The sequence below is a fragment of the Dromaius novaehollandiae genome, chromosome 1 (genome assembly GCF_036370855.1).
Source record: "Dromaius novaehollandiae isolate bDroNov1 chromosome 1, bDroNov1.hap1, whole genome shotgun sequence".
NCBI lineage: Eukaryota > Metazoa > Chordata > Aves > Casuariiformes > Dromaiidae > Dromaius > Dromaius novaehollandiae.
This window is the reverse complement of record NC_088098.1, coordinates 141,893,558-141,920,103: the sequence shown is the minus strand read 5'-3', so window position 1 is coordinate 141,920,103 and position 26,546 is coordinate 141,893,558. Positions and strand designations below refer to the sequence as shown.

General features: G+C 36.3%; 1 protein-coding gene across 3 annotated transcripts in view; it reads right to left on the bottom strand.

Moving 5' to 3' along the window:
• Positions 1 to 1,991: 1,991 nt before the first annotated feature.
• NLGN4X (neuroligin 4 X-linked) overlaps positions 1,992 to 26,546 on the bottom strand; it is a 189,182-nt gene continuing 164,627 nt past the window's right edge. For all 3 annotated transcript variants that reach the window (XM_064500995.1, XM_026107829.2, XM_026107831.2), the window contains 3 exons: positions 17,183 to 17,368; positions 14,414 to 15,203; positions 1,992 to 6,645 (listed from right to left, as the gene is read on the bottom strand). In XM_064500995.1, the coding sequence (XP_064357065.1) occupies positions 5,796 to 6,645; positions 14,414 to 15,203; positions 17,183 to 17,368 (1,826 nt within the window). In that variant the 3' untranslated portion in view covers positions 1,992 to 5,795. The remainder of the gene's footprint in view (positions 6,646 to 14,413; positions 15,204 to 17,182; positions 17,369 to 26,546) is intronic.

Genomic DNA, 26,546 nt, shown 5'->3' with positions numbered 1-26,546 from the left:
TCGAGATCAATATTAAGAAGAACTGAATGCTGACAACGAATAATAGCAATGATATAAACAGCACAGTAAGAGGAGAACCTTGCTCCAAGCTGACACTACCCACTAAGACAAACACTATGTCAAACCATGACTGCTGGGCTGGCATGAAGTGCAGACAGACATAGAGATCGATGTGTTTCAAGGATGATGAATATTGTTATGTAAATACTCTTTCAGTGGAACATTTTTAACACAAAAAAACAAAGCAAGAAAAATGACAGATGAAAAATATTCTCTCACAGTCATACAGTAGAGAATGGAACAAATCTGGGGACAAACATAACTTGTGACAGAAAACAAACAAACAAGCAAGCAAAAAACATGGAAACATATCTGTACCTATCAGGGAAGTATCTGATGAAATAGTGATAAAAGATATAGGTGACATAAGAGATGGCAGAAATGAGTGATGGCTGTGAGTTAGGTACAGGAAAAAGAATGATATCAGACATCAAAACCAGAGGAAAGAGAATGTGGTCTCTAGAAATGCAATGTTTTTTAGATTAAGCATAGATAAAGTTCACGATAATTTTAATGCCACGTCTTTAATTGTTGGAAAGAAATATAACTCTGCTCTCTAATCTAATTCACAGTCAAATTCTGCCAATTTTGAGTCTTGCCTTTCCTTTTTAAACAAACCTGTACTCTTGCGAATGGGGCTACTTTGAAGCATCTGGATAACCTTATCTAATCCCCTAGAATACGTAGTAGAGGAATAATTTTTTATGTTTTCTCTACTTGAGGGTCTTCATCTACAAGGGAAAATAAAAAAGAAATCATCTTCTACTTCATTTCTCATTCACATAAATGGGCATACCAGAAATGACTAGAACTGCCTGGAAATGTTCTGCTGTTCTTTGGGGAGAAGAGACAGAAAATGAAGTAAGTAAATTGTAGATACTGTCAATATTTGTCAACTTTCCATTGAAAAAATGGAATGAACATAATTTATTTCATGTTTATTTTCCATTTCAATTGTTTCAATATTAATGCATGTTCTCCTTAATTACCACAGTGTTTCAGGGAAGCCGCAGTTCATTTGGTTTAAGACAAAGTTCTTTCTGCGGTCTGGGCTTCATGGCTGGATTGTATCTACTCCATCCCTGACTGACCTGGGTATAACTGAGGTAAAGTAGTCTGGGTGGGCCATAAAAGACTGCAAAAGCATAACATACCTAAATTATAACTATTAGAAGACACAGTGAGAAACTTGGTGGCCACAGCTGAATACCAAACAAAATGGTTTGAACCAAAACTGCATCCCAACATGAAATGTTATTTATTATGCTATAGCTCAGACCAGGTGTCTAGACATTTCCAAACCCCTTAATTTTTTATTTGCATTGACAAAAAGTCAATATTTTGCTTTTAAGTCTAATCTGAGGTGCAAGTAAGCATTTTAACATATTATGATATTGAATACATAGTATCATAATTTCTAGTGAGATGAAAATCCCAGGTTTTACCAGCTGCTAATGGCCTTTGGAGATATTCAGGATGATGAGGTTTGTGATGTCAAACAGCTGTAGATAAAAATATGAGAAACAGTTGACAAGAAACAATACAGATGTAAAACCACAAATCTGAGACAAGCACATAATTGTCATGGTATTATTTCATATGATTTTAAGTGATATTAAATACCAATAAATTGTAATACTCTCAGCAAAGTGCAAATAGGAACACGCTAATCTGCAGATTTATATTCAGGCATTAAAAGAAAGGAAACAACACAATATTTAGTTAGCAAGAACAAACTTCTGACTTTTTTTCTTTTTTAATGTGAAACTGATTAACTGAAAAGAAAGTGATTTATTGTGTTCACCCAGCAATTAAGGTGAACAGTTCACAGAAATGACACAATTGTAGCCTCTTTTCTTGTGTATGAATTATCTCAAAGCAAGCTGTGAATTTTCTGAGTGTAACTGTAATTAAACATATTTACTGAACAGTTCTAAATCTGCAGTTTATTTGCAAAAGCTCTATATACAAATTCAATATTCAAAATTCAAGCTGTTTGATTAGGTCAGTAGGCACATAATACGTTTCTATTTCAAAAGCTTGATTTTTCATATCAAAAGCCTGATATGAATCATTTAGAATTTGCTTTTTGCAAATACTCTTCAATAATATGCTCAAAATTCATCAAACATTATTGTTAGTACCTCTATTCAACAGAATAGTTACAGAAAGCAAACAATACCCAACCCAAATCACTAAAATGTCTATGTAACTTTCCAGTGAAATGAAGCCTGGCTGATAAATGGAATTTAACAGCATAAAAGAAGAAACTATAATTGCCTGCTCAACTTAAAGGAAGAAAGACATTCACATACCTGCAAAATATGTAGATCCCTTAAATATATATGAGTAACAAATTTATATTGCTACTCTTACATATTTTTTCTAACAAAACTTTTTATTTATCTAAATTTTAAATATAAAATGAAAGTATATTTACTTGTGGAGACTGAATGCATTATACTTATCTGAATTATTCTGTTCCTTAATTTGGAAGATACGTTTTTCAGCTGCTAAGCTATACACTAACATGGGAAGCGGCTTACCTAAGCTTTCTTTCAGTGCTATAGAAAATACTAACAGAACAATTAAATCATTTGTTCAATGGGAGTTGCAGTGCATACAGGTAATAAATATATGGAGCTTATTCTTTTATATCCTCATTGTCTGAGCTTCTTTCCTTTTACTGGCAGGTTTATAGAGCTATGAAAGCCATGATAACTCAATAACTTAAAAGTGCAACCTCTGTTACTTTAACATTTTTATACTCTGTGTCAAGGCATCGTTTACATTAGATAAAGAAATGGGGATGGGGGAGAAAGCACACCTCTGAAAGATTTTCTACAAAAAAGGATGAACACGTAGTTCTTTGCACAAAGCATTAGAAAATACTGTGATATTTTATTATTAAAAATGCTGCTGAAAAGTTTATACATATGTGTCCAGCCATATATATCTTCTATCATTACTTAAGGCAAAAAACCAAAAAATTGCAAAACAATAACAAAAGAAACCATTAAACCCTGCGTGCCTCTTAAGGTCAAGAAAGTAAGCCTGGGAAAGTACTTTTTCTTTTACAGTTTGCAAAGTATGTTTTGATATCATTATTATAGAATTCTATGAAGATCCTATAAATCTGTTCCTTTTATAAATCATACATCGGTCGAGATGTATTAAATTATTAAATCAACTTGATTGTAATTGCTTTTAAAAGCTAAAATCATTCATTTACAGGATTTTTCTTTTAACCCAAATGTCACAAGCCTGACACAGTACTGTACATATTGCTAGCAGAAGACAATTGGAAGTACTAAACAAATACCGTAATTCACATTACAAACATACCCAACTGATTATGATGCTAAGCATCATTGACTATTTTTTTCTTTTTTCTTTTTTCCTTTTTTTTTCCTTTTTTTTTTTTTTTTTTTTAAGAGTTATGAACTGCTGGATCTCAGCTGAGGCTTTACATAGGTAGTGGAAATGGCCTGGTATAGAGTCAGCATTAATCAACATGATGTGATGGATCAGTGAAAAAGACAGTTTTCCATTCGCTACTACTTGTACTTTGGGCTTGCTGCTTCTTCATATTTCAACCTGATCATCCAGGTCAGGGGTAATGTACGTTTATCACATATACACAATTATATCAGCCACTTCTATTTTTATCATGTCATTAACTTGCTTTTTATTTCTTTCTTTCAGAATATGTTTTACTGCCTGCTATAATAAGGGAGTTGTGCAGATGAATAGACCTCAGTGAATCACCTCGTCTACGATTTCATTTTTTGGGATGACTATTCCAAAGCCTTTTATTAAAAAACAAAAAGAATAGAAAACAAAATGAGGTACAAGGCATCTTGTGTTAGATTCTGTATGGGACATATGATAATTGATGCAGCTTAGTCGTGAATTAATAATACAAAATACATCTGGGATAATCATGTTCAAGTGCAGACCAATTTTGTTCAAATATCTTTGGTTACTCTCTCTTGATGACGCAGTAACTTTCTAAGACAAAATATAAAGCAATCTTCATTTGTGAGAACCTATTTCTAGCTTTTCACATTCAAATCAGCTGTTTAAATGAAACTGCTAAGTTCTTTGTTGGATAGCTCTGCTTGGCCCTTACTTTTCAAGTTAAGGAAGGGTGGAAGGGAATAATCAGCTACCAATTTTGCCATTCCTGACAGTGATGCTCTCTGGAATTTGCCGTCATGTTCAGATGTAGAACACCCAGTGATCTCTCTGCTTCTCTCTCCTTATGTTCACTTACTATGGGACTGCTGTATAACAGATCAGCAAAAACAGTATTTTCTGACAGGTGTGCTTTCAAGCACAAAAACAAAATACTGGGCAGAGTAGTTCTTTACGCACTGATCATTTCTAAACACTTTAAAAAACAGACAACCAACCAACCCACCATTTCCCCACCTTCATATTGCATTTTTCCCCTCATTTAGCAAAGCTGAGAAGGAGCTTTCTCAGCTCAGATTCTTCTGCAGCTGCTGGTGAATATAGAGCTAATTTTCCTTTGAAAAGGCTGACCAAAAGGCAGGCTTTCTTTTCTTTTGTCAGGGCACAAAACTCTTCCTAATATATCACAATAATCAAGAACTACAAACTGGACTCTTTGAATATATATTATTGGATGTTTCTTGGTTCAGTTCAACAAGCTTAAAATAGCAATTGTATTTTTTTTTCCATTTTCTGATCCATTGCTGTGTTGCAATTTCATGAAGGCTAACACGAAATTAAATTATAGAAAAAAAAAACATTTAGGAAAAGAACAACAATCTCCCATGAATGCTTTAACATGCACTAGTGTAACCTGTAAGAGAAGTATGCAGGTCACACAGACAATTGTATCCTCTGCATGACGCCATGGCCTGGTATAAATGAAACGTTAGAAAACCTGATGTCTTTGTTTACCTCTAGTAATTAAGAAGAAAATCCTCCTTTGGGCCTGGAGGAAACAGAGGTGATATGACGAATGTATATACACATAGGTCACAACTGAATGCACAATCTTTCTAAAAGCTCTTTTCAAACTGAAAACATCAATAAAAGCTTCTTCTTTTTTTGTTTTTAAACTCACAGCTATGTACATTTTTACAAAGTTTCTTTAAATATAGTTCAGGCTGGCAAGTCATCTCTTTGCACAGAACTATACGTATTTTACTGCATAGTCAGTCCTCCTCTTTTTTTTCTTTTTTGTTTTTAATAATAAAATCCCATTTCCCTTTCTGGATTACAGCTTCATATGCTGGGTAAAAGCCCATGGTGATGTCTTTGTTTTAACAAGGGCCATTCATGGTATGGCACATAAAGAACTTTTTTTAAATTTTATTTATTAAAAAGAAAAAAACACCTGTACAGTCACTGGCTCTGTGTTCCAGAAGATTCTGCTTTGCCTGTTACACTCAAAACATCATTTTAAATGACTTCTTCTGGCCTCAACTTTCAATCAAAGTGGTTGAGATCTTAAAGCAGTATCGTAACAGCAATGTACACGTTTCACATTTCACAGGGTTTGTGGCTGATCTTTAATATCAGAGAGTTTCTATGGGAAGGATCAGTAAGAAAACAATGACTGTCCTTCTCTTTTACTTGTTTTTACTTTATATTTTGACAAGATGTTCTATGGATGGTATTATTCTTTTTTCTCTTCTTTTTCTTCTTTTCTTTTTTCTTTCTTCCAAGCGGCTTGTGAGAGTAGAGGGGGAAGAGCCGAGCTATACCCTAGTGGTGGAATGTCCATGGGGCAAATTTGTACTGTTTTGTCCTCCACTGAAGGTGTTGAAAGTATGCAAAGGCTGCATGCCTGTTAATGTATTTGGAATCATGGTTATGGTGTTGGGAGTCATGAGTGGAATGTCGTCCGGGGACCTTCTCAACGTAAGGGTGTAGTCAGGCGGACAGGTGAGTCTCAGTGTGTCGTGAGCCTGCAGCGATTCACACTCGTGGTCGTGCTCCAGCTGTTTCATCTGCAACGACATAATCTCTTCATTTTGTATGTGTGCAATATCATTGGTTGTGTTCCTCTGGGGGCTAGGACGCCTGTGAGTCTCGTGACGCCGCTTGTCTTTCTTGTAGTACAATGCAGCAAATGCTAAAATATTGAGGAACAGCAAGGAGGCCCCCACGGCAATGGTGACACTCAGCTCTGTGGAGTAATCTCGCTTGTTTTCTATCAGAACTGTCGTATCCTCTGGAGCTGTTTTATGGGTGTCCTTTGAATGTTTGGGATTGTTGGCTGGTGTCATCGCTGGGCGTTTGGTGGCTGGCCACAATTTACCAGGAGAACGTCGGGTAACATAAGGAAATGATGTCATGTCAGGAGGGGGGACTTTAGTTGTTGTGGAAACATACTGAAATATTTCATTTAGGTTGTGAAGGTGTGGTACAAGCTCCAACCAGAAAGCAACTTTTGTTGCTCGGTAGTGATCACGAACTCGGGGTTTCAGGCCAATATGCAGATAAAGCTGGTCTTTAGGATTGTATTTGGACCAGGCCACTTCTTCAAAGCGGTTGGGTTTTGTGTGGATGAACTTTGTGTCCTGTGGAACAGGCTGGTTTGGATCTCTACAAAAATAAAAACAAGCAATATTATAATCACATTAAAAAAATGTCCTAGAGTTAACACTTTATGCTGTAATTAACCCAATCTAGAAACAGAAGTTAAAAAAAAGATCTCCCATACTTTACAACAGAAGTTAATATATTAACAAATAATTACTTACTGTACAACAAATCTCAAACACTATGACATTTCTTTACCTGAAAACAGGGGGGAAAAAAATGTTTCAGCTCCTAAAAGCTCATTCAGGTTTTTATGATTGCCTTTGAGTCTCATACTCTGAAACAATCTTTGAGAGGTACTAAGCTACTTCCCCAAAGGTATAGGTGAGGTTCATAAAGGTGTAGGTTCAGCTCTTCTCAAGATTTGACATTAGCTTTCTTATTTAAGGTACCATTGCCGTGAGTAGTAAATATGGGCATCTAATCTCTATGGCAATGTCAACAATCCATGTGACCATGAGAATTTATACCAGTTTAGGATTTCATATGTATATTACATAAACACTTAAAGACATGAAGTAGCAGAACTAATGCAGGTAACTGGGAACCACTGCTATTTGTATTTCTTGATGGAACTATTAGCAGTCCTTCCTTCAGCTATCTATCTGAGGGAAAAGCTTTTGAACTATTTGTATGTTGCAAATCTTTCTATCGTTTGCATTAAGAGATTGCTATTTCAACGTTCAGGGCGTTCAATGGTACTAAATAACTATATTCAGCGAGCCTTAAGTCTGTCTCATCTAAGACTGAGAAACATAATAGTTGAGGTGAGTTTTATAAAAGTTAAGTAGTGGAGATAAGATTAGTACAGTACAGAAGTGGAGAGATAATTTCAAGATTGGTAAATATTAATTCAAACTATGCTTTCCCTTTTTTTATTTTCTTGTAGGTTCAGAATAAAGCAAACCAATGGCACAAAAAGTATTTAAATGTGGTTAAGGTGTATCTATCCTTATAATCTATGTAAATCTTATGTAAATATTCTTTTCCCTGGGCATGAAAAAATATACAAGCATAAAAATAAGTGTAATAGTTTAATATTCTGTTGTATATGAGTTTGAATCTTCTCTTGCAACAAAGCATATATTTTGGACTTTGTAATATATTGTACTGAAAGTATATAATTCATTTTCTGTACATTAGTCTGAGAACTTTCCATTCTCTATTCCATTCCCATATGCATTAGTTTATTTCTTGTGAAAATGATTCTAATATTTTCCTTTTTTTCTAATATACTGTTATCTATGTTATGGGAATTCCAATACTCAGTCCTACAAATTTTAAAGCATTTTAGTTTTTTTCTTTTTCTGTTTCCAAATGCTCCTGAGCATGATTACCTAGTTCAGTGTTCCTTTGCTGTTCATAAAGAGCTGTTCCTTAATTCTTAAGCCAATATGGTAGTTTGGCTTTAATAATTTAATGATTCCTGTACTAACATATTTAGTTGAAAGAATTTATATTTCAGTTTTATTGAGTTAAAGAAAGACTTCTCTTCCTATTTAATTTTGGTACTGTGTTTTATTTATCTTTTTTCCTATTATACTGCATCAAATACATTTGAAGAAGGTATAAACTGGGGATTTCAGAACTGTGGCTATGCTTTTATGACTTTTATTTTATTTTACTTTATTTAAGTAGTAATCATTAGTCAAATTCTGCATATTCTGAACAAAACTTAATTTCATAGTAATTGTTCGTACTGGCTGAAGCTGGGGAGTAACAGCCAGTCCCAAGCAGTACAGCAGCAAATTTCAATACGTTGCTGCTTTGAGGGATTCTAACCTGCATTCAGGAAAAAAAAAAATAGAAGTATTTCTTCTGTTCTCAAAGAACAGACAAGAGGATTTGGTAAATCCAGAGAAGATATTGGCCCAGTACAATATATCTACTGTAGTAATTTTGAGCTCAACACATAAATTCTAAAACAAAGAAAAAATCAAGTTGATTGTCAAAGTACAAATCATTTTTCTTGTCAGAAACTCAAAATCCTGGAAGTGTTACAGCACAAAATACCTCTCATATATTCTACCCATGACTTAAGCACTTGCTATTCTATTTCCTAAGTCTAAAGACTCTAGGAAGAGTCCTGTAGAAGACATATAAATTAAGCTGCCGTATGTAAATGAGGGTTTTTTTAGACAAAAAGAGAGATGAAAAAGGTGAGCACTCAGTTTAATGAGTTTTGTGTCTTGATCACTGGCTTCCCCCTTCTCCTTCCGTAGGTGGAGGTACACGAGAATGAAAGGAGTAATCGTGGCCCCACAGATTTGTCTTTTGCCAAAATTGAAAGCATTGGAATGCTTAGACTTATCACTTCACTTTTTTTCATGTCCCTCTATAAAGGAAAGCAGGTAATGATTTTAGCAACTAAATGGCTTTGAAATCAACATTCCCTTCCCTACAAACAGACCACAAAACAAATAAATATCAACTTCCTTTTCCTTTCCCTCTCTCTCATTCTGGGCCTCCACCTCTCCTTTTTTACAGTATCTACTAGGAGTTGCCAATAATATTGCCACCTCCTTCAAGTAAGTACAAGAGAAAAAATTATATATACATAAGGATGGTCTTCTATTTCAGGGTTTCTTTACCTGGCTACATGTGGGCATGAAGCTGCTCAGTGAAGGAAGGAGCAAGAAACAAAATCAGCCAGTCCTACACACATATCATTGTTTTGCTGAGGGCAGGAGAACTCTACAGTTGACATGAACTATAAAGTTGACATATTCAGTTAATAACTGAATAAATGGTCTGAATATTAGCTCTCTGAATTTGGAAGATAGGTAGCTGAAGGTATTCTTTTCATAAGGCAATGGAATAATTAAGTCCAGTCCTAGACACAGGATCTAATAGTTCACAGATGTTGGTTTTGCAGATCAATGATAATTTACGAGAATTATTCAGTGGATATAAATAAAAGATTTTTACCTTCTTTGGTCTGCCTCCATGCTTATGGTGAAAGTTCATGAAAACATGAGGTTATTATGACTTATGATGTGTTATGTCTTTTTCTTGGGATGTAGTACAGTTTATCCTACTCTGAATACTTTTCTGGTATTATAGATAGACATAGACCACAGATGTACATAACCATTTTTTCTATCCAGTTAGCTGTTTGCCAATAATTTTGATCTCCCATCTGAACTATAACTTTCCTGTTTCTATTTTTAGCCCCTCACAGCACGTTTGAAGTTCTGGCCATTCTTGAGGCTCAAGCATGTAATCACAGAAAAAAGATCATCCTCTAAAATCCCACAGAAAATCATACTGATAAAAATATAACCTGAACAATATAGTTTCAGTTCTGTACTTCCTCCACTAACGGCTCTCAGAGGAACAAGATAACTTGGTTCCCAATCCCATCAGTTGGAAGGGGGCATTCTTTTTCTTCATTCAATTGCTATAACAAAATTGTTAGTTATGGTTGTTCATTTGGCCCTCTGATTATTTATTTTTACCACCTAGATAATTTCATTTAAATAGTTTCTCTATCAAGAAATGCCCCCACTATGATATTTAAGTAGTGAATATGCCTTCAATAAATGTGAATGGTCCTTCTTGTTTTATCTAAGGTGTTTTCTTATTAACGTGAAAAATCACCTGATTTCACTTATCCCTTTTTTCCACTTTCAATCTGCACAGATTTTGCTCAATTTAACACGTTGCAGTTTATCGTCATTTAATTCACACCTCGTGGGCTACACAAGTTTACATTCAAAGCATTGATTTTTTCTCAAGTGGTATAAAATAAACGTGTCTGCAATGTACGCTGATTGAAGAGCAACAAACATTCCTATTCACATGGTAAATTAGTAGCTCACCCATAGGGAAAAATGAGGGAACTAAGTATTTTATAGCAGATGGTATCTGCACCAGAAGAATGACAGAAATCTTAGGAAGTTTTTCTTAACCTGAGTTCCATATAGCATGTTGAAATGACATTTGTCTTTTATTACTGTCACAACAGCATTAACCATTACTCAGCACAATAGACTTGCTACTTTAGTGCTTCCGGGCTTTAAAGTCTTTCATTCTTTTGAGTCATTCTTTGGCTTCACTGGAGAACAAAATGTCTTAAGTTACAGACAGTCAGCAAGTCTGTCATACCGAGTCTGTCTCCAAGACACCAAAAGACCCCTCCACCATTTATTTTCTTTCAGAAGTCCTCTTTCTCTCCAAAGGAAAAAAAAAAGTGGAAAAGAACTGTACAGAGTTTCTTCATACTCCCCCTGATATTCCATGTTATCACAATAATAATAATGATATAGCCATTCCTGCCTGAAATACTGGTGCATGAGCACATTTTTCCCTACCTCCTTTCCTCACTTATCACCATGACACACTGCTTGCCATGCTCCCAGTCATCTGTTGTAACTACTCTGAAAGCCAAACCATAGCTACGCTGCTTCATTTGATCGACACAGACTTGCCGTGGGAGACTCTGGTATCTTCAGACGGACACATAAAAAGGAAATGCAAGTCTCAAAAAGGAGTTCACAGAGAATTGATTTGAAAATACATTTTAACTGTTGTAAGTTAAACGGAGCCTTCCATTAGAAAGCCAAACTGAATACAAAGCATATATATGTCGTATCTACTCAAAAGAGGGTAATTATCGGAAATCCACTAGACACCTCTAAAGAGAGCATATCTTCATATCTATTGTGTGAAACTTCAAATCCTTCCTTCTAAGAGTGTAACTGGCAGAATATTTGAGAAGGGTTCGCACGAAACACCTCGCATCGCTCACTCCCCCCGCACAGAGGTACCTGTGAACGCTGTAGCACAGCCCTAACTAACAAAACATTTGAGCATGCAAAATTACCATTACAGTTAGGATTGTACTACTGGCAGCAGACGGAAGCTTTCAGCACACCTCTTAATGAAGCTGTCACATATAATTTTGCAGACAGTGGAATCAAAAGCCATATATTCATGTCATTTTTATATCCCAAATGTGGTTTCTAACACCTACTCTGTAACAAATTACTTCCCTACTTTTGAGGCGTGTTTTCAGAAACACATAGTTTTGAAAAGGCTAAGATGATTGTGAATGCAAAAAACATAGTCTTATCAAGGTAAAAAAATGGAGGATTGGCAAAATGCAGCTTCTAAGTATTCATTTCAAGCACGATCCATTTGACATTAAACAGTCACTTTATTTGTCACCTCCTATTTGCTAGCTTCAGTAACTGACTTCAAAGTAAAACACAATAAAAGCACTGTGCTTTGTGCTGTGCCTTTGACACCTAGTGATTTTAGGGAATTGACCTGCCCTTCAAACCCAGCCTTGGCAGTTGGCCCATTAAACATTGTGTGTTTTTTAGCAGCGGGCGGTGTGTGTCAGTTAAAAGCCCAGCACAGCCCATCAAGAAAGATGCACTAACTAAGCAGCATTTATGCAATAAGTACCTGGATATGGCCTCTGTGTGAGAGTCATCAAGACTAGAATAATGTTAGACACATTAAAATAAATTAAAAATCTGCAGTCATCCACCTAACAGATTTTTTTTATACATGTTGCCATGGGTACAAACACAAAGAAAGCCAAGTTATATCAGAATAAAGGGAAACAATAAATAAATAAAATAATAACTAAAACGAGCCCTGAACCATATCAACCTTTCTGAGAGCTGGAGGACCTGAGTGTGCACAGGGAGTCCAGATTGCTTGTGGGAGGGTAGAGAGGAGAACAGCTACCCCAGAGAAGTCCCCTGTGTCTCTTGGTTTGAAGTGATACAATCTTCTCTTTTCCATTGGATCAGAGTAATGTACTCTTAAGTATTTTTTACCTCCAAGTATTCTCTTGCACTATCCAGAACAATTAATCATTGTTCATATAAACCAAAAAAAAAAAAAGTAACATGCCTTGCGTTGCTCTTTTCCTTTCCTTGCAACAACTGAAATTTTACAGTCACAGGTCTTTCATAAATGCAACATCTTTCAGACTACTTGTAAAGGGGCAATTTTATAACAGAATATATGTTCCATTCCTGTCTCATTTCCATTTGCTGCACATATCAGCCATGAGGAAGCTTCAGAAATGATTAATGGTCCTCCCAAAGCATTTGTGGCGTCTTCAGTGTAGCATGATCATGGGTTCATAGCTGGAGGACTTGGTGATGCTATGTGTAGCCTGCGGAAATTAGCTTTCAAGTAGCAATACCTGGAAACTGCTTATAATTATGAGTAATGGTAGCAGTCAGGGCTGTGAGAAGTTCCTGTCAATCTCAAATAATCACCTAAATATGACTTCTCACTCTACAGGGTACAACAGATAATATAAAGATATATAAAGGTGTACGTATGTGTGTGTGTGCACGTGTGTGTGTGTGTGTGTGTGTGTATAAAGATAATATAAAATACAAAGGAATTGTAAATAATAGTGACACAGGGGAGATCTCATATCTCCATAATAATTCAATCACGTATTTTTTAAGAATCAGAAGTCCTGTTTTCCATTCATAATAATAAAGGCAGAATGATGGTAAAATAATCCTTCAACGCTTGCAATACAGCCAGCATGCAGCATTCTTAGTCCATAAAGCAAGCTTTTACGCTTCAGTTTGTTCATCCCAGTATTGATGACTTCTTGTTGCCAAACACATCTAAACATCCTGCTCTTTGTTCTCTATTGTTGCAGTAAGGTGGGATTTCTGCATGCAGTAATACCTGCTTGTCTAGCGTGCAGTGCAACAAAAGGTTTCTTTTTGTCTTGTAAAGTTACCTGAAGCATTTGATTATATTTCACTCAGTTCATGCTCTGGCTTTTTGTTAAGACTGCAAAATCTCCCTCACTAGAATGTCATTTGGGTTCATTAAAGGCTGCTAGAGCTGCTGAAACCTCTGAGTGTCAGAACACTAGGCACGCTGAAATTTTCTTATATTGCTGCATACCATTCACTGCACTGCAGTAAAGCTGCAGTTTCCAGAGCCCAATCCTGCCATTAAACATTCATTGGAAAGATTTATAGCCCCTTTGTGCCACAAGTATCTTTATTTTAATTCAGTACCGAAGACTCAAGGTTAACAATAAAGCCCTTGCTGTTCAAGTAAAGCACTGCAATACTCTTTTAAAGAATGCTACAGAAAGAAGGTTTAGAGCACAGAAGTTATTAATAGGACTTACATATTAAGGTGTTTTGAGGGTTCTTTCCTTGATATTTACTACTCCATTGCAGCAAAACATTCATGTCTTTAATGGTTTGGTAATTAAAATTTTAATTTTTTAACTGTTTTGAAACATATTTTATATCTGACACTTTTCTTGATTCTAGTGAATTAATTCTTATTGCCTTTATAACTCTCAAAGGGAAAAATCTTTCCAATGTCTGTCTTTCTGACCCACATCTTCCCTGAGTTCTCATTCCCATGAAAGTCCCTAAGAACTTCTTTATTTTTGTAACAAGTAAGTGCTATCTGCCTTACAGTTCCTTCTTCAAGTAATAGACATTTCCTCTGATTTTCAGCATGTTAGTGAGCTGCCTTTTTTCTCAGCGACATGCTTTTTCAATAATAATTGCCTTATTTTTTGAATCAAAAGTACAGAGCATTATTCTTCTCGCTGAGCTAGTGAAAGAAAATAGTTTGAGGGAACACGCTAGTTAAAAATCTATTAAATATGAATAAGACCCAGTTACATACTGCCTTACGCATCCCAAATAGTGCTATAATACTATAGTAAGATCAGTGTTTGAATACACTGCTCTGTAACACTGAATATTTTAGAAGCATGTTATCAACCAAAAAGAATGCTGGAGGTCAAACATACCCAGTTTTGGCGAAGTTTGTCCAGTATGTCATAACTACTGCACTGAGCATGACGTCGTTCTTGGAGAAGTTGCAGTTGAACAGTTCTGTGGGGCCAATCATAGGAATGCCAAATACGTAAGGGACTTCATCACCATGAGCTGAATCAGCCCAGCTTGGTTTCATTTCACTTTGGCAGTGATGATAAAATGCATAGAAATATGTTGGAGATCCATACTGGGCATGTAGGTCAGCGGTGGCCACAGCAGGAGCAACCCACTGGTGGTCGGTAAAAAGAGCTACCAATGTCTTCCGTCTTGTTTCAGGGTTTTCTTTGTCTGCCCAGTCAGTATACATGAATTTAATGGTCTCTCGCAGTGTGTCTTTCCCTTCTGGATAGCCATATAGATTGTCCACAAAATTGGAGACGGAAAAGTCAAAGTCATTGGGGGAAACACCATCTTCATTGTCTACAATGCCATCCACAAATTTTAAACCTTCCCCTTGATTGACGCCTAGCATTATGTCATAGTTAAGGAATTCCCCTTGCTCCATGAGAATCTGAGGGTCATCTGGAATCACGTCCCCATCGATCACAGGCCCAAAGGCAATGTGGTACGTGGCTGGAGTGATAGTCTGTTGAATGAGTTCTTTGTAGTTCTTATTCCGAAGGCATTCAACCAAATCAGTGGTATCCAGCATGTCGCAGCCCACTTTATCTGCCAATATCCGAGTGTACTTGGCAGGCTGATAGTTCACTGCCCAGCTGGACAGGGCTGTTCCACTCTGTATGATTGCCTTTTGGAACAAACCTGCAGGTGCAAATTGTTTAAATGCAAATTAAATTATATTAAAAAAAAAATTAAAAGCATCTTTCACTAAGCAAAGAATGTTTTGATTATATGATACCTAAAGGATGCAAATTCCTATAGTTTAATTCAATTTCTGTATACTCTGCTCACTTCTCCCTTTCTGTACCATCTCTAATAGCCTACTAATTATAATCTCTTTTGTTCTTGATGCACAGAAAGCATGAAGGTTTCAGGTTACTGTTTCAAGAACAAAACTCACGCTTGTAATGTAGTTTTCTGCATCTTTAATGGAAGTCCCCTAGCTTTAGCACAGCAGTAGTGCTGTAAAACTTTCTTCTTTAAAGGAGTGGCAGCTACAAGCAATCATATCCTCTTCTTCATGTAAATGACTCTCATAAATGCGCTCCTCAGTAGTTTACAGGTCAAAGGAAAATTACACACTCTCGTTTCCTTCACGGAAGCCATGCATCACATAATTTGAAAAAATCTCCTCTGTTAAAATCAATTTAATTAATAGGCTTGAGCCTTCTGCTCTGACATCATTCTTTCATTACCATCCATATATATATACATATGTGTGTTTGTGTGTGTGTGTGTGTATATATGTGTGTGTGTGTGTGTGTGTGTGTGTGTGTATTTTTTCTTTGGCTAGCGTTACCTATGTGGTGAATTAAAATATATTTGTGTTTTTCTGAAGAGAATAAGACTCAATTCAATGGGCCTTTCTGGTTGTTTTTTATGTACCAATATACTGATTGACCAAAGATATATAGACAGAAGAGTTTCTTTGTGTCACCAGAGCATTGAAAAGCAACTAGGGCATACAGGTGAATCTGCTCCACCTGTTTTTTCTTGGTAGGATTGCTAAAATGGCCCATTTTATACTTCAGTTAAAATGCCTGGGCCTCTTCTGCACACAGTTTCCAATGACGAGCTCTTGAAATGCCTAAGACAGCAAAGCTTCAAAAAAATTTAAATACCTTGAAGCATTTATACAGAAAAGTAGCTGTGGTCGATATACCTTTGTGATGATTACTTACTGCACACGCTACAAAATTTCAATGCTGCGATTAGTTAAATTTTTCATTGCTCCATCTGCTTGCTTTTGGCATGGCTTACTCAACAGTTATTTAATGCACCCTATTTGTATCAATACACTGAATTATCAGAGATAATTCTACATGCTCCCAAATAAGGTGCTCTTACTAGCAGCTCTGCTGCCTGCAACAGCTTAGCCTTCTGACATAGATTTCTGGATGTTTAATATAATAGAAAGAGCATGGGGTTATAAATACAGCAGATATTTTGGTCTTGTCTTCTTTTATTAATTCTTTGTAGAGCTGGTCTTACCAAAGGAATCTGTATGGTTCAGTGCTGCTGCTGTGTGCATGTGTACATATATATATATGTATATACACACATACACACACACACATGCATGCATATATGTGTCCCACAGCTCAGACATTTATCAAAATATTAAGACATTTGCATAGGATCACACACTACTTGTGGGGGCTTAACTTATTTTTGAATAAGATTAAGTTATGTCATTATTAAGTAATGAGTAATGAAAGCATCTAAATGCATTTTGGAAGTGCAGACAAAAATGCATAAGAAATGAAAAAGTTCACTGCCCTTTTCTATTTTAATTACGACAAACTCTTTGATAGACGAGTCAGTGGAGAATGGTGATAAAACCTGAAAAAGTATATTGCCCATAGCACTTTTTGCACAAAATTTATATTATAATAGCATTTATTTTTTCATGTCAAAAAAATTTATGTTGACTAATATGAATGCAGAATACTAGCTAGGAGGTATTTTACAAAAAATTACAGACTTCACATAATTCTAAGAGCCTACCTGATATGGCCATTTGCCTTACACTATAATGTTAAAAAACCCGGTCACACTAGATTTAAAAAGAATCATTTTACCATAACTGAACTACTTTGCTCTGCTCATAAGATCATTACCTTCTGAATAGTGAGAGAGTGTCAGAAGACTAACACAGGAAGCTCCTGCCCCAGATCCAAAAATAGTAACTCTTTTTGGGTCTCCTCCAAAGGATCCAATATTTTCTTCAATCCAACGCAAAGCTTGGATTTGGTCAAGCAATCCGTAATTGCCTTTTGCAGCTTGATCCCCAGTACTCAGAAAACCTGTAAGGCAAAAAAGATAATTTTAGTTCACCAGCTACAGAGTTAGCTACAGGGTATCCACATATTCACAGCAGCTATTTCCATCTTTTCATCTTCTGGACTTTTTTTTGCTTCTTTTTTTTAAAGGTCACAGTCCTAGTTAAATGTCTCCAATGCAAGCAGTGGAACTCACTCTGTATGCTGTTTGGTTTTGGTTTGTTTTTTCTTACTGCAGAGATCAGATTTTTTGTGAAAAATCATTGCTTCCTCTTTGAAATAATTCTTTATCAAAGAAACCATAGAGATTGAAGATTTTAAATATTTGATAACTGTATGCGAATAACGTACAAAAACTTATGAAACACATTTTTTTGTTCAAAGACTACATTCAGGAAAAAAGTGGGATAGGAGTTCTTTCAGTAAGGACAATGTTCCCTAAGATATTCATTTAAATGTCTCTTTCCATGGACCAAAATTATACGTATACTTTATACTATAAGCTATAGCTATATAAGCTATTGTACTTGTGATACAGATAGACATTCAGAAATAGAAAAAGAAAGATGAAGAAAAAATAAATAAAATGAACAGCAAAAGCCTAGGAAAAATATACACTGCAATTTTGCAAAGGATATTTATTAGGAAGATAGCAGGTAAATCCTCAGCATTTCAGCCTTTGGTACAATTTTATCTGAACAAATCAGGCTTTGTTTCTTTCCTTGGAAATGGCAGGAAAAGCTGTGCTGCTATTTTTTGTTCCTGCACTGTGGTTATCAGATTTTAGAAACAAAGGATGACACATTTGCTGCTTGTCTTGCAACTTAGAACAAAATGACCAAGAGACTAGGACTGAGATTAATTTTGTTTTTCTGAAACCTGCTAACCTGAAACATTACACTTACCCACTCTGCCTATCATTCACAGTCTAGACCTTGTGCTACGTTCAAATTACCACACAGAGTCATGTACTTACACTCCTCTTTTTAACTCCCACAGACCTTTTCCCATCAAACAACTGGAATAAAGAGGTCTATTAGAAATACCTTACAGCAGACAGATGCTACAGATTTAGATACCACTGGCAACTGCTTATCAAGACAAAGCAAGGAATCACTCACGGGTGTTTCCAAGTCAAATATAACTTCAGATACGTTTTCCAGAAGAGGGCCCCAGGACTCAGGAGATCTGCAGTCCTGAAAACGCTGAAAGGGTTTGAAATGAAAGGGAGATTCATTGTCTGTAATCCTGTAACGCACCTCAGCACGCCGTGAAAACACCTTTGTGCTTCTAGGAAGGGTTGTAAGGGAAACCAGAGGTCCCTAGGGGAAAAAGGCCTGGCAGTACATTTGAACTGTTTTGGCATAGGGGAACAGATTTCTTTGTGCTGGCTGTGATGATTTTTTTAGTGACAGGCAGAATGAAAATTCACAAGGTTAAAGTCAATAACAGAGTGAAAACAGAGGAAATGGAAGAGGAGCAACAGCAAGAGGAAAGAAGCAGAAGAAATTAGAGCTGTCAGACTTCATCATACCTGGATTTCTATATTGTTTTCTATGGTAAAATTCCTACCATGAGATGCAAAATCCAGCCTCAAATAATGTAACATAAAGACCAAACTCCAAATTTGGAATGCTATATAGTCTACATTATAGTGGCATAAATTTCTACATGCAGATTTGGCCATGGTTAAATGAAATGTATTATCTTGCACCAAAAAAAATCTTTTTCATATTTAATTAGCTATTATTAATAGGTATTTAATGTCAGTGAGTGTCCCACGAGCCCCTGTATTTATCACAAAACAGTTGCTTTAATTTGCAGTAGTATGAATCATACCCTTATTACCTAGTATTTGATGTAGCCTTCTCATAAAAAATTCTCTAATAATAGCAACCACCGTAGTTAGAAGAGCAGTAACATCTTATTTCACTTCTGTACAAGTGAGGAAAAAAACAAACTATTAATCCATAATTGCTCCCCCCTCTTTTTTTCCACAGATGTGTTTTTCTCTTTTTCACATGCCTTTATTATCTTTTTAGGACTGTCAAAGAAAGAATAACCCACTTGCTGGTTTTGTTGCTGCAAATCACTGCAATGTTCTATAATATTCTATAATTAAACCTTTATTCAATCAGAACTATGACCTCCTTGGGAGAAAGTGACTGTTGTAACCTTTAAAGCAGCATGGTAATTAATATTCAGAGCCTAAACATGTTTTAGCTTTTCTAGCAGCATCAACCTAAAGCTGGTTGATCTTTGTGATTTTCCAAATGTACTAAAAGGTGACTGAGTGAAACTGCAATCAATGAATATCTGATGTTAGACAAATGAAGAATTTTTGTTTCCACAGTTCTCTGCTGATTCTCATTAATTGCAAAAGCAAATCTTCCTAATTTAAAAACTAGTCATCAAAGTGAAGTGTCAGCCCCACATGACACAAAATGAATTCATAAATCTGTCTTTTCTTGATGAGGCTATATATATGTTCATGCTCTGAATACTGATCAAAATATTTCTTCAAAGCCATTTCAAGAAATTCAGGGAAGGAGTAACTATTTGTCCAGAAACACACAATGCTAACAGAATGTTTTCTTTGCATGGTCACTGTGAAGATTTCACAGAAATATGTTCATGTGTCACTCTAAAATCCTGACTAAAAATGAATGTAGTGTTATTTTGAAATGGGGATTTATCCTTTGTGGCCATTAGGTATATGTTTTTAAGTGTAGTAAAAATATTTTCAGTTTAACTCTATGGCATGATTTGAAGGCCATTCTGTGAACTGAAAGTCCCTGGACCAGGGTTTTGCCAGAATCTAGTTCTTCTCACTACCATAGTACAAGAAAGGAAGGAATTGCAATAGCTGAGTGTGGAAAACAAAAGATTTTCTTCCACATAATGACACAGAAAGGCATCAACTGTGATATTCACTTCTCAACTTTACAAAACTTCTTCCCTTAAATATTAAGTTGGAAGGGTGTCCACATGGCCCCCATTGCAAAATGCCCTGGATAACAACAGCAGACAAACAGGAGCATGAGTGCAGCCCCTGTGTGTGCATGGGAGACCCAGATGTGCCCAGAAGAGACCCAGAAGGGGAGGGCAGCTGCTCCAGACTGGCAATGCTGAGAGGGAGGAGGCCCATCAGCTGGACTGAACAGGAGCCAGGGAATTAAAGACTGCAAAGAAGCTGTCTGCAAGCAAAGAAAGGACGTGCGAAAGAAGCATGACACTTGGTAGCAGCGGGAGAGGGAAGTGGGAACAGGGCAGCTCCCAAACCGGGCTGGACACTGCAAGAAGTCGCCCCCAGCATCGCAACCTCCATCCAGCCTGGGCAGAGCATCCCCCCATGGGGTGCCTGCGCCCAGCTGGGGGTGGCCGTGTGGGGCAGTGCATGAGCACCCACCGTGGCGTTGTGTGGGGGCCTCGTGGGGTGTTCCCTCACACACTGGGGGGCGTTGGTGACCTGCATAGCTGGGGAGCACGCAACTGAGTGTGTGTGTTTGTGTGCGTGTATGTGTGTGCAGGGGTATGTGCACACACATGCATGTGGGTGTGGGATGTGATTAGACTTTTGGGGGATTAGTTATACAAGGAAGTTCAGAAATTTGTAACTTTTTACTCAGCTTTTGTAAGTGCCTGGTATTGTGGTTTTTCTGTTGTATCACTGATATATCTCCTGAATACATAGCTCACTGATTGCCAGTTAGTTATGTGTCATTAATAAATCAAAAACCTGCTTTTATCCTGATTTGATTTAAACCATATGAATTTAGCATTTTTTCCTATGGCTTTAGTTTATTAAAACAAATAAAAGTACATAATTTTATGATAATAAAAAGGAGCCTAAAGAGTTCTTGATTTGTTTTGCTATGTGACTTGCAATTAGCATTGTCTTTTTCTTTCCTACACGCTTTCATGTAGAAAAAAGTAATGCTTCTTCAAAATGAGTTTTCTGAAGTAAAAAAAAAATTTGATTTGTCTCTGGCTCTAACAATGGAAGCATTCTAGATGAAAGCTTTAGTTTTAACCAGCTAAATTAGCTACAGTGAAAAGGGAGTAAGACTGTAAGTGGAAATTACTGGGAATTTTCCTTTTCCACAGCCTTTAAAAATGAATAGACTCACGAGTCACATGCTGTCATTTGTACTGTTTCAATAATGCAGTGAAAAGACAAAGCTACACAAACAGCTTCTTTGGATCCCACTTACACAAGAGGAAATCTCTAGCTCTATCTGTACAGTTGAGTTTCCCACTGTGCCACTGGAATCTTACTGAGACACTAAAAACCAAACAAGCGGTGATATTTCCCCTGTACAATGAGAACTACTAAAAAGTTATGCGATAAAACAGGAGTGGACCTGCAGTGAGACACAGCCAGTGCCAATCCAAAATCCCACAGTCCACCAAGGCAATTAAACTGTTGCCCGTCTCTAGCCTTGTGTCATATACAGGGACTATGTCTGTGTTAGCAGGCACTGCAAACCCATAAAGGTGGGTCTGCAGAACAGAAAAGTCACTGCAAGGACCTTATGTACAATCTACATACATTTCAGGGTTTCTTTATTTGCTTATTTTGCTTTTTACTTTGGACTAGCTGTTGTCTGGTCCCATGGACTGATCATCGGCAGGTGGAGCATTAGGGAGAGTGCATCGTCCAGTGAAGGTGTATCTGGAAGGAATCCAGCTTGTACCTTGCAGGACCACGCTGCGATATGAGGCAATGTGCAAGAGATGGGGCCAGTCTGGAGGTTTCGTCTGAAAGTGCACTCCTGATCTGAACTAAAACACTAGTGTGGACACACTCAGGGTCAAAATGATAATATTCCAGCCACAGAATCTCAATGTGCAAGGAGCAGGCTCTGGTACAGCCCCATTTCAGCTGTGGAGCTTGCCCAGATATGTGAATAGTTCACAAGACTGAGAAACAAGTATAAAGAATTTCACTTTATAAGATATTGGAAAGTACTCAAGCCTAATACTTAGCAAATAGTATTCTCAACTAAAAGTTATGCAATGATTTATGGAAAGTGAGTATATAATTCGGGGGAAATAGCATGAGCATGTCAAGAAGCAACAATCATGACACCTTTGCGTCATGTAGAGCTCCAGATCAGAGGAGATATGAAAGGATGATTTGATCTCAGTGAACTTTAGCCATGTAAAAGTTCTGTCTCTGATCTAGTATTATTTGTATTAACCTGACTGCTAATGCAGGGAGACCAAAAAAAAAAAAAAGAAAAAGAAAAAAAATCCTAAAAGCAGCTTCTGCTTTTTAGACACCTTTCTTTGGAAGAGTTGAATTCCTATTACAAAGTAATTTTCTTTCTCTGTGGAAAATAGACAAGCTTGCCAACAGACAAAAGACCAGCTTAGATCCATTGCCTATCTTTCAGGCAATGTAAGGTGAAATCAGCCCCTAACTAGAGAAGAATGTTACCTCTAGTAGTGGTGGCTCCTGTTGATCATGACAGAGAGACTGGAAATAAGGAAGATTCTGCTCTGCCCATTATTGAGATGAAAATATTGAATGACTCCCCTGACTTCACTGCAGCTATCCTGGTCTTAACCAGTAGAAAAATGAAAAGAAATTTGCTTTCCATTTGAGGACACTTTTCATTGCTCCTACTTGCTCTGAAGTAGTTCTACAGAAAAGGAGATATTTTATCTTTCAAGAATTACTAACCAAGCCATTTGCATTAATAAAAAATACACTTTAAAAAGAATAGAAATATAATTAAAATGCATACACTTTGGAAAAATAAAGAAAAAAGCCACCATGAAGTTAAATACTGTAGATTATGTCCTGAGAACTATAGCTTCTGCCTGAGAGATAAATGCCATCACCAAGATAACTGCTATCCTGCAGCAATTTGCATTCATTTTATTCCTATATACTGATTTCTCATTCTTTTTAAATCATTCCAATAATAAAACACTATGACAACTTTCCTTTGCCAGTTCCCACACAGTATTAGCCAGTATTATATCACTGCAGTAAAAGCCTATTCTTTATCTTTGTATTTTGGCCCCTGGGCCTAATCCATATCAAATCAATTTGATAGCTGGCTGAAAGCCTAAATTTCAACTGTGAGTGTTCCTCCATTGCTTTATGCCCTTTATTTTTCTTTTTTATTCTGTTCGTTTGCTGAAAAAGCAATGCTAGCAGGACCCTGGAAACTGAGCTACACTTCGGTGTTCAGATTTTTTTGATTGCTTCCTTACTCATCTTTTCCGCATCAGTCAGCAATGACACTTGAATTCCAATATCAACACCAGCTGTAAATGAAGAACAGCAGCCCCAATAACAGAGTTATATGTGATAAAAGTTGCCTGCTCTAAGTGAAGAACCGAACAGTGATAACAACTATTGATAACACCTCTACTACATTGCATTATTTTAAAACATTTATTTCTTTTACTTTCTCTGTTTAACTATTAACTAATGTATGCTCATTTCTTTCTCCTCTTACAGTAGTCTCTTGGGTGCAAACATAGTTCTTTGTAGACCATGTCAGGGTATACTAGACAGAAGTTATTAGAAACATATGGGGAAGCTAGGGACAACTAAAAATGCAAAAGATTCCCCTGTTGTGACTTTTTTTGCAGCTTTTTTTTTCAGTAACTTTTATCAGTAGTAATAATTAAATAAATAAATAGGTTCTTTCTTTTGTAAAGGATGAATGCTTTTGCACCACTATAGGAGCTCTTGGGAAATTTTTTGGTGTTCTAAATTTATACTGCAGTGGATAGTATAAAATGTCCCAGTGAAAACAGAAAAGACTGATTTGGTGTATCAAAGCCAATATTTCTTACTGTTTCAAAATAGTAGTAAAATTTACAAATGTAATTCAATATTAGTAATTACATTAATGTTTTAAGATTTAAAGAAAATCACAATGTAGAAATATATCTGGATTTGATATATTTGTTTATATTTGATTTTTTCACAATTAAAGGAAAAAAATATGAATAGTGAAAGATAAAAACCTCATTCTCTCAAGCATTTTAACATTTAAGAAATTTAAAAAGTGCATCTTAAAATGAGGTACACCCTTCCCTGGAAATAAAGTATTTCTGTTTCCCCTTCTGCCCTTCATAGACTTTCTTAAAAACAAAATATTTAATTTATGAGCTGAAGACACAGCCCTTACATAAAGAATAATGTCAAACTTAATAAGCCACACTGAGTAGCCAAGATATCATAGTGAGAAATCAACCATGAGGAAACTCGGACAAAATAAACAAGCTAGTGCATTATGACCCATTTGTCTTCTCCTTTCTAAGCCTCTGCTGTATTCTCTCATTTCATATTTTGTCTGTCTTTATGCCTCTTTGCACCTGCTGCCCAGACCTGTCTAGCCTGCTGCAATTTGTTTGGCAGACAAAACTCTCATGAAGAAGATAGACTTGTACAAGAGCTGACCAGAAACTATGACATAAGCAATATAAATAAGATACAAGAGACTACACTTCAAAGCATTATCTTGTCTTTTTGGTTTCATTTGTGAAATGCCAGAGCAGGGCATTTTTAAAGCAAAGAGCAAATGGTAAGTATACAGCAGAGTTTTTGTATTTTCTAATGGCTTTTGTCTGTACACATCACATTTACCATTGTAAAAGTGTACCTGCTGAACTCAAATATTAAAGTGTTCAGATGTAAAATGAAATCCACTGGGGATTACTGTGTACTTGGAGACCATACCCGGTCCAGGAAGTCTCTGAGATATAAATAGTTGGAGGCTAGAAGACTATTTGAGGGAACTATCAGACATATTTGCTCTATGCTTAACCTTCCCTAACCATCTGCTAAACATCACCAAACATCCCCAGCAGTGCTTGGAGACCAGATGCTTGGCTTGATGATCAATTGTTTGGAATCAATGTAGCTGTTACTACATTTTTATTATCATCATATTCTGTATACTGCTTTTTACTTTGATTCTATGCTTAACTTTGACAGTGCAGTTTAAACTTTACTGGAAAGAGGATGGGATGCAGGACAGAGTGATGGTGTCCTTGGCACACATTTGGCAGGAAGAAAAACACCACTGAAATTTCCCTGTAGCATGAAGGACCCATGCAATCCTATCAACATCACTTTTGCACAGACTTACCCTGGGCAGAGAGATCCTGGGATAAGCTAAATAGTGACTATGACAAATAGGAGGACTGTAGAGTGGCCATGTATGGGTCTGTGTAGAAATAATGTTAAGGTAGATAGTTCTTCATACTGAAAACAAAAAAAATAATGCTTTTCCTTCAGCTACAAAATGGTTTGAGGTTTGCAGGTGCTTGCAAAGCAATTTTTTTTTTTTAATATTCAGTAACTCAAGCACTCAGATATTGTCTTCTACTATAAAACGCTAGTCATGGAAGGAAATTTCTGCACCTTATGACCTCTTATCCTACTCAGCTCCAGATAAGCCTCATTGCAGTGAAAATTGTAGTGAAGACAACTCAGCTTACAGTTTTCATATCACTTAGTCGATTAAGTTATAATATAAAAGACAGCAATGACTTTAATCCAATTTTCCAACTCAGGTGTAAACAAGAAAAAAAATCTCTTATGTTTCTACCTTGATGGATTCTTTCAAATTACTTCTATTGTGAAGACAAAACCTAAGTCTGCTTGTCTAGAAAGAACAGCTCATTACCACATGTGGTATAAAAGAATAGGTCAGAAAGAGAGTGAAGTAGGAATATTATCATTTGTTTCTATATTGCTTCAGTACTGAAATCTAAAGTGTGCCCTTTGCAATTAAGGAGAAAATCTAGCCTTAAATACATAAAAGCCCTTTGAAAATGTCCTGGATCTCCTATGTTTATAAGAACACTCAGGGAGAAAAGAATGAGAAAAGACAATAGGATGTATTTTAGCAAGATTTAAAACCCATTTATATATATATATATAAACCGTGAAAAGCCTCTTATAAAGCATAAATTTAACAAAGCATTAGTGAGGTCAACAAGCCTCCTTTAGTTAAACCATTGTGCTATTTATCCCACAAAATGTTTTTAATGAATCCAGATGAAAGTTTGTACATGACACCTTAACTGCTTTTAAATTTGCCTCATTCAATGTAAAATGCTCTGAAACTACTGCAGGTTAGGCCAATGAATGCTGTCTAAAGTATTAAAGATTAAGGATATACTCAGAATTCAGTTCTATCATCATTACTCAGGGTGAGTGGCACGT